Source organism: Mobula birostris, chromosome 7 (genome assembly GCF_030028105.1).
Source record: "Mobula birostris isolate sMobBir1 chromosome 7, sMobBir1.hap1, whole genome shotgun sequence".
NCBI lineage: Eukaryota > Metazoa > Chordata > Chondrichthyes > Myliobatiformes > Myliobatidae > Mobula > Mobula birostris.
In genome coordinates this window covers 129,266,908-129,281,279 of record NC_092376.1, presented here as the reverse complement: position 1 = coordinate 129,281,279, position 14,372 = coordinate 129,266,908, and the positions used below count along the sequence as shown (strand labels likewise).

The following is a 14,372-nucleotide window of genomic DNA, read 5'->3' as shown; positions in this document are numbered from 1 at the left end:
TCTACGTTTCAGGCCAAGACACTTCATCAGGACTTAAATGACCAAATTCTTTTCTGTATGAATTGATATGCTGTCTATCTGTGATAAAATGAGATCAACTGTAACAATTACCAATTGTTTCTGACCAGCTTCAAAGCTTTGTAATTTCAAATACTGAATACTGGTCCACTAGCTTGAAGGTAGTAGGTTATGTTGTGTTCTGCAAATTAACCCATTTATACATGAAAATTAAAACCCAAAATATGTCCCATTGAACTATAAAAAGAATTAACCACACAAATTTAGTATGATTTTAAACTGCATAGTTCTTCCTTTTGTGGACAGCAGTGAACTACAGAAAAGGAATTTGGAATTTTTTTTGGAGAACTAGTTTCAGAAATTTCTTAAGGCAATATGAAAATTGAAGATTACTTTGCTTAGCCTGCTGTTCTGCTGTGTGTGTGTGGCTGAGTATAGCTCAAATGCCATCTATAAATTTGTTGATGACACCACCATTGTTGGTAGAATCTCAGATGGAGATGAGAGGGCGTACAGGAGTGAGATATACTTGCTAGTTAAGTGGTGTCACAGCAACAACCTTGCGCTCAACATCAGTAAGACGAAAGAGCTAATTATGGGTTAAGTCAAGGGAACACAAACCAATCCTCACAGAGGGATCAGAAGTGGAGAGAGTGAGCGATTTCAAGTTCCTGTGTGTCAAGATCTCTGAGGATCTAACGTGGCCCCAACATATCGATGCAGCTATAAAGAAGGCAAGATAGCAACTATGTTTCATTAGGAGCTTGAGGAAATTTGGTTTGTCACCTAAAACACTTGAAAACTTCTACAGATGTACCATGGACAGCATTCTGACAGGATAGCGTTCTAATTTGTACTGTATTTCATTTAAATACATCATTTGTTACTCAGTAAAATGGTAGTTTCTTTTTTTTAAATACCTTTTTAACTATTTCCATGAAACTTTACTAATTCCAACATCCACTTAATAGGGTCAAAATACACTGGTCCCAATGTGTTCCAATTAACTGGAATCCACAGTGTATCAAATAAAAATGACATCTGCTTTTGCACAGGGATAATGTAGCTCCCCAGCTGACAATGATGATTGACAAACTTGTATCATTACTGTATTGGCATTCCTTTTATTACAGTCACTGAGCCATATTCTTTCATCAGATCCCATTTTCAAACTATTCTCAAAACAGAAATACAAGTGAAATATGATGCCAAACCATCAGGAGAACATGGCTGCTAAACGCAAGTTCTTCTCTTACACCTACAAATGAGAAGGCATCATTAGATAATTTTGAGAAAGAAGAAATACCGGATCAACTTGATTGGGCTGCACATGGAATAAAGCCATCAATGAATAAATCAGCAAAAGCTATTCCTGTGGCACCTGAACCCAAGAGCTGCTGATCAGAGAGACAGAGGGTGAACTCATGAACAAAATTATCATGCTTAAATTATATAAAAAAAAAAGAAAATTAATGAGCAGGATGTAAAAATATTTTATGTAGCTAATCAACTTTCTAAACCAATCATCTAGGAAGTTAAAGTTTAGGAAACTAAACCAAGATGCAACTTAAAATTGGAGAATGATTTCATGTTTAGCGCATAGTAAAAATAATTGACCAAAAATCCCAATGGATCAGCACCTAGCTCACAGGATTGGGCTTTCCCTGCTTGCTTTAAACCCACTGGAGCCCTATTTCTTGCCTTTGCTATACTCCCCACTTCCTATATTCCCTTTAAACTCATAAGGGCCCCATCTCCCACATTCCTTGGCCTCTTTACTCCCTTTAAACTTAGCAGAACTCTGTTTCACATCTTGCCTACAAGTTACCCCGGTCACATTTTCCAAATTCCTAATAAACTCGCTATGTTCCCATGATCCCTTTAAACTTATTGGGGTCCCATTTCCTACGCTTGCTTTAAAGTCATCATGGACCTGATCCCAAAGTTCCTTTGAACTCACAAGGTCACGGTTCCGATACGCACTATAGCACATTTCCCATGTTTCCTTTATAATCATCTGGAAAGTTTACTGTATTATGGTGCTGTTATGTAACATGTTTTAAAAACAGAGTGGTAAAAGGAGAGATATCCAATTGTCTGGAAAACTTGTTAGTCCGGCACCGTTAAGATCCCGAGGGTGCTGTATTATAGTAGCTGTACTGTAGTTTAATAAAGGAACTGTTTGCATTCCACGGCTGTAAGACAGGTTGAATTTAAACACTCGGAAAAACATTGCGATGGTTTTCCTTGTCCAACAAGCAGCAAAGATACTGATTTGAAACCAACTGTAAAGGAGTAATATGTAATATCAAGGCTTTTAAAAACAAGGCTGAGCCAGATAGGTGAAATCATATTCTTTTATTCCTTCCCATTATTTTTCATTAAAGGTTACATTAACTCACCATCACATGGAAGATTAGGTAAGCTGATATTTAGATTTACTTCAATTTTTCCTCCACTATCTTTGTCAGGATCGTCCACATACAATTCATTCACTCTGCAACAAAATGATAACATTTAGTGACGTGAGAAAGTTATGTATTTTAGCAGACATTGCCAAAGAAAGGAGTTCAGATTTTCCGCAGCTATTCCTAGCGCTTCACAGGCCGGTTTACTCCTCTGGATGCCATCTCACTATTGAGCAGCAGATTAATACAAATCTATTTCAGCTCTGACTTGCAATCTGGGAGTATGAAGTCCATAATTATATGAATCGTATGAATTCCGACACAACCAGGTCAATCCAGCCTTTACATAGATGCTGTATTCTGCGATAACGCTACTTTTCTGGGAACTATATAAAAAGCATCGCACAAAGCCTCTTAAGTCTTAGGCTCAAAATGCAAAAGCAGATTCTATAATAAGAGCACAGCATTAGCTGAGAATCCAACTGTGAGAAAATAAAAGCATGGGGAATATTTCAAGAAAGAATTTAAGTCTCATCATTGATCAAATATATATTTACATTCAAGATATCAAGTTTAGTGACAAGTGCACTCTATATTTGTTTTAAGGCTTATTAATTCTCCATCCTTTACTTTCTCAGTGTTTAGATTACTGAACACGTTCCCATCAGATTCGCTTTACAATTGCTTATTTAAATAACTATTTCAGTTTCCATTCAGATATTCAAAATCATCCCATTTAATTGACCTTAGGTTTTTAAACCAATAGCAAGAGCAGGAATTAAAGTCACGAGGGATTATCATGTTAAGTGCCACAGGAATCTGGTTTACTACAGCAGCTCTGTCAACAGCTGTTCTGTTTTAATCCTCAATAGTTGCACTTGGACACATCTGACGTCATAAAGTGCAAAAGAAATCATGCATTGCAGAGAGTGAAATAAACTGCTGCTAAGCCAAAGCATTAGATGTTCCCAGAATGCTAAATGGCACGGCAAGCACATTTATTATGAAGTAGAGATGCCCAGGTTGACACATGTTTGGGACTTGGGCCTTCAAATACCACTAAATAATTATCACTAAAGTTATTGCATTGGAGGTTTGATTGCAGGCTAATACAAATAGAACTTTCTGCGAATGATTTCCTGTAAAGACTGTTATCTCTTATATTTTGTGCAGTGACAGTAACTGCACAGGGGAGGGAAAGGATAGAAATCTTAAAATTGTAGGTAAGTCTTTTAGAGGTTCTGCTACACAATAGTAGACTTTGGATCAGTAGGGTATATTCTTCCAATTTTCAGAATCTGCAAAACCAGCATTTATTGCTGATACGAGGATGCTGGAAATTCAAGCAACACACATCAAAGTTGCTGGTGAACGCAGCAGGCCAGGCAGCATCTCTAGGAAGAGGTACAGTCGACGTTTCGGGCCGAGACCCTTCGTCAGGACTAACTGAAGGAAGAGTGAGTAAGAGGTCTCTTACAAGGACTTGTAGCACCTGTTCCACTTACAAGAGTAAGTGCCAGGAGGGAGATCAGTGGGGAGGGATGGGGGGGGACGATCAGTGGGGAGAGATGGGGGGGACATCCATCCTCACTCCATCCTCCCGCCACCCCACTAGGAATAGGGTTCCCCTGGTCCTCACCTACCACCCCACCAGCCTCCGGGCCCAACATATTATTCTCCATAACTTCCGCCACCTCCAACGGGATCCCACCACTAAGTACATCTTTCCCTCCCCCACCCTCTTCGCTTTCCGCAGGGCTCACTCCCTACGTGACTCCCTTGTCCATTCGTCCCCCCCATCCCTCCCTACTGATCTCCCTCCTGGCCCTTATCCTTTTAAGCGGAACAAGTACTACACATGCCCTTACACTTCCTCCCTTACCACCATTCAGAGCCCCAGACAGTCCTTCCAGGTGAGGCAACACTTCACCTGTGAGTCGGCTGGAGTGATATACTGCGTTCGGTGCTCCCGTTGTGGCCTTCTATATATTGGCAAGACCCGACGCAGACTGGGAGATCGTTTCGCTGAACACCTATGCTCTGTCCGCCAAAGAAAGTAGGATCTCCCAATGGCCATACATTTTAATTCCACATCCCATTCCCATTCTGATATGTCTGAACAAGGCCTCTTCTACTGTGAAGATGAAGCCACACTCAGGTTGGAGGAACAACACCTTATATTCCGTCTGGGTAGCCTCCAACCTGATGGCATGAACATCGACTTCTCTAACTTCCGCTAATGCCCCTCCTCCCCCTCGTATCCCATCCGTTATTTATTTTTATACACACATTCTTTCTCTCTCTCTCTCTCTCTCTCTCTCCTTTTCAATCCTCTGACTATACCCCTTGCACATCCTCTGGGTCTTTCCCCCCTCCCCCTTTTCCTTCTCCCTGGGCCTCCTGTCCCATGATCCTCTCATATCCCTTTTGCCAATCACCTGTCCAGCTCTTGGCTCCATCCCTCCCCCTCCTGTCTTCTCCTATCATTTTGGATCTCCCCCTCCCCCTCCCACTTTCAAATCTCTTACTAGCTCTTCCTTCAGTTAGTCCTGACGAAGGGTCTCAGCCCGAAACGTCGACTGTACCGCTTCCTAGAGATGCTGCCTGGCCTGCTGCCTTCACTAGCAACTTTGATATTTATTGCTGATATTTAACTGCCATTGAACCAACTAAAAATGCAGATAGATTTTTGTAAAGTTAAAGGATTTATCAAATGAACTAACCTGATGAAGATAAATTGCAGACTAGCTATAACACAAGTAAAATCAGAATATGCTCAAAAGGGACAGAAGCTGGCCACTCTCCACATATCCTGCTTTCTAGTTTTAAAACACATCCATTGATTGCAAAACTTACATGACAAGCTCTTAGACCTGGTGCTTCAGAATGGTCTGAAGGATAAGAGGTGAAGGTAAACTTCCCCTCTTCCCCTAGACAAACAAGGAGCACTTGGAGAATACTCTCTGCCTGCTGGGAACTCAAGGGCCTAGCAAAATCAGCAGTTGTCATTTTAGCAAAGCCTATTGCACCTCACTTTCCAATTCAGTTGCACACAGGGCTACAGTAAGATCAATGGTCAAGAGGCATGCTGTTCACTTACATTTCAGTGGCAATGAATCCAGTCAGTTCTGACAAGAAAAGGAACAGCATGAATATGCAGCAGCAAATGGAAACTGTAAAACAAATGAATGCGTTTAAAGACAAGATCCAATGCTTATTGCTTCCAAAGAAAGAGAAATCACTCCTAAATTAGCTTGAACTATGGTCAGGATCTGTTTTACATAAGAGTTGGAATTGAGTAAGTGGCTTTGAGAATTAAAGGATCCAAATAGAATAATCACAGGCATTGGACAGAACAAACAAAATCAGCATAAGCTATAAAAGATGATAAAAAAATACAGCTGTTCTTAAGTTATTTCCAGTTAGCTTGTTAAATTAGGAGGATTAAAGCACCGATTAACAAGCAACAGCATCACAACTTTGATTGGAGGTAAAAGTCCACATAATTGCACTTGTAATGGTGCAATGATTCATTCGAGTAATTAAACAATTATGCAATGGTTAATGAAAAACAGAATTTTCCACAACATGATTTAGATAGCTGTAAAGCCTAGAAACAAAAGTAACAGAGCAAATCAATAAAAACTGTGATACATCAACGGGAGAATCTGATGCCATGAGGGAAATGGATTTTGTTTTCAGGACGTCAGATCTACTGAGCAATCCATGCTTTCTATCATCATCACCTTCATTGATCCTCTTTCTTTGCACATGTTACAATGATCATGGCATTTATAAATAGGCCGAAGAGGACCTTGGTATTGGAATCACAGCATCTACAACTTGGTTGTAGATGACTATGATTGGTACTGAAATCATAGAAGATACAACCCATACACAGATTTTTTTCCCTTTTTCTTAACCACTTTAACAAATATCCTATTGTGTACACCTGTCAGATTCAGCAATAACTGAACATCAGGTGTTCTTTCCTCAAGTTCTAGTTCAATGATGAAATGTTCTTTCATTACTGAAATGATCCCACAAACTATGGACTGACTCCCTTTCAAGGACTCTTCATATCATGTTCTCGATATTTATTGCTTATTTGTTTATATTATTGTTTCTTTTGATTGCACTGACATAGTGAGTGGTCTTCTGCTCTCTGGATGAATGCCCGAGTTGGGTGGTCTTTCACTGATTCTGTTACAGTTATTATTCTACACATTTGTTGAGTATGCTCACAAGAAAATGAATCACAGGGTTGTATATGGTGACATATATGTACTTTGATAATAAAATTTACTTTGAACTTTTAATTCCAATAGCCTACCTAAGTAAATTAGCATTTTAGCTGAAAATAAAAACCAGTGATTTCCATTAGTCGAGCAAAATTTTCATTGAACCACAAGATATTTATCAGGCACCATAATGCACTGTGTACAGCACTAAACCTGGACATTCAGTTAAGATTCCCAAACTAAAGTGTTTCCTCATAAGAATGTACACATAAATAGAACGTCATTCGGCCTCTCAAGCCTGCTCATCGTTACCAATCTGATCTTCAACTTCGTTTTCCCTCCTGTTCCCTAAATTCCCACTCACCAAAAGTCTATCTCAACTCTGAAAATATTTAATAAATCAACCTCCAGAGAGCTGCAGAAAAGATTTGTAAGCTTCATAACTTAGAAGAGATCCTTCCTCACCTCCAGCTCAAATAAAGGACCCTACTGTCTAAACCAAGTCCCCTACTTCTTGATCCCAAATCCCTCAAAAGAGAAAATTGCCTTTCAAATTCACCCTGTTAAACATCCCCCACAACCTTGAATGTCGGAATCAGAATCAGGTTTGATACCACTGGCATATGTTGTGAAATTTATTGTTTTGTGGTAGCAGTATATTGCAAAACATAATAATTTAAAAAGCTACGCGTGTGTGTGTGTGTGTGTGTGTGTGTGTGTGTGTGTGTGTGTGTGTGTGTGTGTGTCGGGGGGGAGGGGGAGGGGGGAGGGGGAGAGGAGGGGGAGGGGGGAGAGGAGGGGGAGGGGGGGAGAGGAGGGGGGAGGGGGGGAGAGGAGGGGGGAGGGGGAGGGGAAGAGAGGGAGATAGACTGACTGACTGACTAAAGGCTCCTGCACCTCCTCTTTGAGAGCGGCAAAGAATGATGGTACCCTGGGTGATGGGTATCCTTAATAATCGATGCTGTCTTTTGATACTTTGCCTTTTGAAGATGACCTTGATGCTGGTGAGCCTACTGTCCATAATGGAATTTGCATCTTCCTGAAGTTTTTTCCAATCCTGTGCAGTATCCCCTCTGTATCAGACAGTGATGGAACCAGTTAGAATGCTGTCCATGGTACATCTGTAGAAATTTGCGAGACTCTCCTTAAGATCCGAATGAAATATTGCCGCTGCCACGTCTTCTTTGTGATTGCATCAATCTGTTAGGTCCAGGATAGATCTTCAGAGATGTTGACACTCAGGAACTTGAAAATTTCCACTGCTGACCCCTCAATGAGGCCTGGTGTGTGTTCCCCCGACTTCCCTTTCACACCAATTCCTTAGTCTTGCTGATGTTGAGTGCAATGTTTCAATAAGATCACCATTCTTCCCAACATCATACAGTATAGGTCTAGTCTCTTCAACCTTTCACAACAAAGCAACCTCTTCTTCGTAGAAATAACATGTTGAACCTTCTCTGAACTGCTTCCAATGCACATATATCTCTCTTCAAGTAAGATCAAAAGGATGAAGTATACTCAACCCCAAACATTAATTATGTTTTTCACCCCACAGAAGCTATTTCAATTGCTAGGCATTTCCAGCATCTGCTGTTCTAATTACTTTCTGTGCCCTCTTCCTGTGCTTCATGGATTTCATCCAAAGCCCTCTGTACAGTGGCATTCTGTAGTCCTTCTCTATTTAAGCAATACTCTGTTCTGTCACTCTTCCTACCAGAGTGGATAACTTCATATTCCTCATTATATTCCACCTGCCAATTTGTTGCCTACTTATTTAACCCATCTGCTACACAATTCATATTCTCTTCATAATTTGCCTTCTCATTGACTTTTGTAGCGTCAATAAATCTGGTGGTAATATACTCAATCTCTTTATCGAAATCACCAATATAGATTATAAATAGTAGAGGCTCCAGTATAGATTTCCATGACAACCAGAAAACCTTTTTCACATCTGCTTTAGGTCAGTTAGCTAATTCCCTGTCCAAGCATATATATTATCCCAATCTCTTATTCTTATCTTTTACGATGATCAATTACAATTGGACTTCACCTGCACCTGAGTCGGCCTCAAACATAAACTGTACTCTTTTCTTAGATGGTGCCTGGCCTCCTGAGTTCCTCCAGCATTTTGAGTGTGTTGCTCAGATTTCCAGCATCTACAGATCTTCTCTTGTTTGTGATTGGTTCACCTACTAGTGATGAAGTCCTGATGAAGAGTCTCAGCCCGAAATGTTGACTGCTTATTCATTTCCATAGATGCTGCCAGAGTTCTTCCAGCATGTTGTGTGTGTTGCCCTGGCTTTTCAGCATCTGCAGATTTTCTTTTTTTTAGATAACGTTTCCCTTTATCCACCTGCTAGTTACATCATAAATAATTTATAATAAACTTGTCAAATACTATTTCCCCTTCATAAAACTATGCTGATAATATTTAATTGTATTACGATTTCCCAAATTTTCTGATGCTCCTTCCTTGATAATAGGATTCAAGCATTTAGACTAATTGGCCTGTAGCTTTCTGTCATCTTACATTCTTGAACGAGGAATCAGTTTTATCCAGGCAACTTGATGCCACACTCAATTAAATGTTGACTGATGAGCATTCACTCCAAATTCAGCAATTCAGCTCAGTGGTCTATATTCAGAGTAAGACTGTGATTGAGGTCTGGGGGCAGAACTCTCCTGGTGACCTCCAAAATGGTCATTGATATGTCATTGGCGAGTAAGCGTCACTTGATAGCACCAAAGACAAGATTCCCTTCACATTGCAAACAATGAGAGTAGACTTCTTAGGAGGGAATTAGCCAAAATGAATCCACTCCACTTTGTAAATGGGTGGTTTACCAAATTATTAGGAAGATTCCAGTTTTGTAACTGCACTAGAATGGCACAGCTAATTCTGCAGCACAGCTCTTCAGTACACTAGAAGACCTCACTGCAAATGATAGTTATAGGCATCCGTTAGACCATGGATTTGCAGGGCGCAGGCCTGGGCTGCCCATGCTGCAAGTCTCCCCTCACCACACCACCGATGTTGTCCAAGGGAAGGGCACTAGGGCCGATACAGCTTGGCACCAGTGTCATCGCAGAGCAATGTGTAGTTAAGTGCCTTGCTCAAGGACACAACATGCTGCCTCAGCTGAGGCTCGAACTAGCGACCTTCGGATCACTAGACTGACGCCTTAACCACTTGGCCATGTGCCCTGTGATAGTTAAGCTTGTGGTATTTAATTATAGGGAGAGAGAGTGAATGTAGTGTGTGTGTGTGTGTGTGTGTGTGTGTGTGAGAGAGAGAGAGAGAGAGAATTGAATTACTTCCACATCTTTGCCTTTTAGTCCACAAATATGTATCCAACTGCCTTTTGAAAACTACTGCCCAACGTGCTTCAATTCCAATTCTAGATTATAACTGCATCCAAAACAAAAACATTTTTCTTTGTCTTACCTTTTCTTGTTTTGCTTCTGTCTACCAGACCTTTGTCATTAGGAGTGTCGAGAGGGCACAGTTTTAAGGTACTTGGAAGTAGGTACAGAGGGCATATCAGGGGTAAGTGTTTTTTTTTTAACGCAGAGAGTGGTGAGTGTGTGGAATGGGCTGCCGGCAACAGTGGTGGAGGCGGATACAATAGGGTCTTTTAAGAGACTCCTGGATAGGTACATGGAGCTTAGAAAAATAGAAGGTTATGGGTAACCCTAGGTAATCTCTAAAGTAAGTACATGTTCGGCACAGCATTGTGGGCCGAAGGGCCTGTGTTGTGCTGTAGGTTTCCTATGTTTCCTGTTTTTGAACCTCTCTACTCAATTTCATCTTGAACTTCTATACAAAGGGAACACTCCAGAAAAGTGTGTAATTATCAGAAATCAGCCTGCAGCTGAATGGCATGAGCTATAAATTGCATTTGTATGTAATTATCTAAAAATAGTGTGGAGTGACATATGTATGAAAACTTTAAAAACCTACGACACAAGTTATGAACTCAAAATGAAACTAAACAGTACTTCCTTCAATCATCAAGAAGTCCCAAATCAAATAAAGGAAATCTCTGGACATTTGGTAACATTTCAACCACCCCATCTAGATACTTTATGCGCTGCCATTGTGAACTAAACACTGCCTGGGAACTCCCCCTGGTGTGGCTTCCTGAACTTCCCCCTTCAGTGACATGACCCAGCACGGTGAGCTGTGGGCAGGAACCTTTATCCATGAGATCACTGGAGTGGAATTTCAAGAGCACAATAGGAGGAATGTCTGAGCCAAAAAAAATGTCAGATCTCACCCTCCTTTCCCCCCTTAACTCTCAAAATGGTTTTAGAAAATAAACTGTGTGATTGTAAATATGTGTGCCCGTGTGATTATGCTTTATAAATCAACCTAATAACCAAATCAAAGGCCCAATTCCATAAGAAGTACACACTAAAATAGGAAATGAATCACAATAATATAAACTACGCAGAAATCATTATAAAATTGGCATTCTATCCAATCTCTCTGTGGGTGATGTTCATTCTTGACGAAGAGCAACCTTAGTTGCATGTGCCCACTCAGTTCACATGTCCTTTTATTCGCCATTCCTACAAGCATCTGGCTGCAATATTCTTAAATATCTGCTTTTGTTCATTTCACTTCCCAGCATCTCTTAACATTAAAGTACTTTTCCTGTTTGGTCCCTTAAATCTTTTGATTTTATATACAAATCTCCATATTCAACCACCTCAAGCCTTTCTGATACCATATATCCTGCATAATCCCTTTGTCACTTTTAATTCTTCATACTCCCTACAAAGAAATAACCCAACTTGCCCCATGGCTTCCTTAAAATCTACGTCAGAGTCCAATTATACAAGGAGAAAAGATTAAAGGAACAAACCAGAACACAATAAATTGCCAATTGTTAACTGATGTGTAGAAATGGAGAAACAAATGATTTTCTACTCTTGTTGGTCCAGAGAACTGGAAAAAGATTTATTTCAACACACTGAGTACAATATAAAAAGAACTAAAGAATGCTCTATTTTTAAATAATTTCCAAATGTAACTCACTTAATGCTATTAATAATCAATTTCTTAATAAAAGAAATTGGAGTGTTTATTGAGTTAATTTGAAAGACATGGGAATCGCAACAATTTGCTATCTAATCAAAGATAGCGCCAGAATATTTAAGCAGGTCAGGTTCAACGCTTCCAGCAACTTTTATTTTTATTTCAGATTTTCAACATCTGCAGTTTCTCCATTTTCATTTAAATGTTGCCTTTGGGAAGGTAATAGTGGGTTGTTTCCTCAAACAACTGCAATTAGGTGGTGATGGCACTCTTCAGTGGAGTAAAGCATTCAGTCCAAAGGTCTTGACCAGCGATGGTTACAAGACAACAACGTATTTTAATTTAAGACTAGATATAAAACTTCTAATATATTAGTGTGGGATAAAAATCAGTAGGACCAAATGTGAAGTCTCCAGTGATCAAAATAGCGCTTGAATTTTTTCAATTCAAGTTTTTTTTTGATATCCAAAAAAACACATGACATATGACACTTTTGAGTGTATCCTCACACAAGACAGGAATAGCCATCATAGTAACTATGTCATGATCACTCCTACTAAGGCCAGATTACAGGTAAGACAAGGTGAAGTACGTTATTCCCATTTGTCTATCACACACATTCCACAAACCTTCTACCAGTTGAGAACTTAACTAGTCCAGTTAGAACTTAAACAGAAACACAAAATAATCTGCAGATGCTGGTGTCCTGACGAAGGGTTCCGGCCCGAAACGTCGACTGATCTTTTCCACTGATGCTGCCCAACCTGCTGAGTTCCTCCAGCGTGTTGTGAGTAGTACTTAAACAGAATCTTGATCAGGGGATTACAGTGACTACACCCCTCACTGCCTCTAAGGAGTGCTCACCAGAAAGGAAGTATTGAGGGAGAGTTGCTACTGGTGATCAGGTGTTTAGAAGAAATCAGAAACATTAAATCCAGTTCCCTCCCCACACTGGGGAGAGCATGGTAATGAAAGATAGACCAGGTAGGAGTTAAAGGGAGAGTGTGGGGAGAGGAGGTCTGAGAGGGGGCCATTGATAGAATTGTCATCATCAAAGTGATTCAGTATAACATGCTTTATAACATGTATTACAGAAACATTCTGAATATTTGCTTACAATAAAAAATAGATCAGGTAGCTTTTTAATCTACTGTTTGTAATTCTATTCCTTGACACAACTTTCTTCATCTGGACTTTTATTTTAAAGGATGATACATTTCACTGTGCTTCATAGCAAGTTGTAAACTGTATCAAAATCATTAACTCTCAATTAATTTTAAAGACAGGATCTTGAGACAACACTTCTACCATTTCCTCTTGGGCAACAAATTTTCAAATTATAAATCTATCCCAACAATTTGAGATTTTAGTCCTGATGAAGAGTCTCAGCCAAATGTTGACTCTTTATTCCTCTCCATAGATGCTGTCTGACCTAAGTTCCTCTATTTTGTGAGTGTTACTCTGACTTTCCAGCATCTGCAAATTGTCTTGTGTTTGAGATTTCAGAAGTATCTCTACAACAGTGTAAAGTGATCACCATATTGCGAGACAGATGAGGGTTATGACATATGCCAGAAAAGAGGAAACACGTTAGAACTCTCACAAACATGCACCTCAAAGGAAGTGCTGAGCAGTTCTGACTCATCATTATTAAACTGCAAAAGTGAGTAATCCTGATGTATCAGCCCAATCCAGTTACAGGTCTTGTGACTCTTCTGAAATATTTATCAGGAAAACGTGGTTACGCCATCCAACCTTAATAACTAAACATTGGATTTATGCAACAATACAATGGAGGCTCATTCAGAAAGTAATGAGGCATGGGATCCAAGGAGACCTTGCTTTGTTGATCCAGAATTGGCTTGCCCAGAGAAAGCAAAATGTGGTTGTAGATAGTTTGTATTCTGCGTGGAGGTCAGTGACCAGTGGTGTTCTGCAGAGATCTGTTCTGGGACCCCCCTTCTTTGTGATTTTTATAAATAACATGGATGAAGAAGTAGAAGGGCAGTTTAGTAAGTCTGCTGATGACACAAAGGTTGGGGGTGTTGTGGATGGTCTAGAGGGTTGTCAGAGGTTACAGCGGAACATTGACAGGATGCAGAACTGGGCTAAGAAGTGGCAGATGGAATTCAACCCAGATAAGTGTGAAGTGGTTCATTTTGGTAGGTCAAATCTGAAGGAAGAATATAGTATTAGTAAGACCATAAGATACAGAAGCTGAAGCAGGCCATTCAGCCCATCCAGTCTGCTCCACCATTCAATCATGGGCTGATCCAATTCTTCCAGTCATCCCCACTCCCCTGCCTTCTCCCATACCCTTTGCTGCCCTGGCTAAGCGAGAACCTATCTATCTCTGCCTTAAATGCACCCAATGAATTAATAGTAAGACTCTTGCCAGTATGGAGGATCAAAGCAACCTTCTTGTCTGTGCCCATAAGACACTCAAAGCCGCTGCGCAGGTTGACAGTGTTGTTAAGTAGGTGTGTTGGCATTCATCAATTGTGGGACTGAGTTCAAGAGCTGTGAGGTACTGTTACAGCTTACAAGACCTTGGTCAGACCCCACTTGAAGTACTGTGTTCATTTCTGGTCACCTCACTACAGGAAGGATGTGGATACTATAGAGAGAATGCAAAGGAGATTTACAAGAATGTTGCCTGGT

At 40.3% G+C, this 14,372-nt stretch overlaps 1 protein-coding gene across 3 annotated transcripts in view; it reads right to left on the bottom strand.

The window, feature by feature from the left end:
- Positions 1–14,372, bottom strand: part of ergic1 (endoplasmic reticulum-golgi intermediate compartment 1) — a 99,850-nt gene that overhangs the window by 32,496 nt on the left and 52,982 nt on the right. For all 3 annotated transcript variants that reach the window (XM_072263735.1, XM_072263736.1, XM_072263737.1), the window contains exons 3-4: positions 5,527–5,599; positions 2,421–2,515 (exon numbers count right to left, since the gene is read on the bottom strand). In XM_072263735.1, the coding sequence (XP_072119836.1) occupies positions 2,421–2,515; positions 5,527–5,599 (168 nt within the window). The remainder of the gene's footprint in view (positions 1–2,420; positions 2,516–5,526; positions 5,600–14,372) is intronic.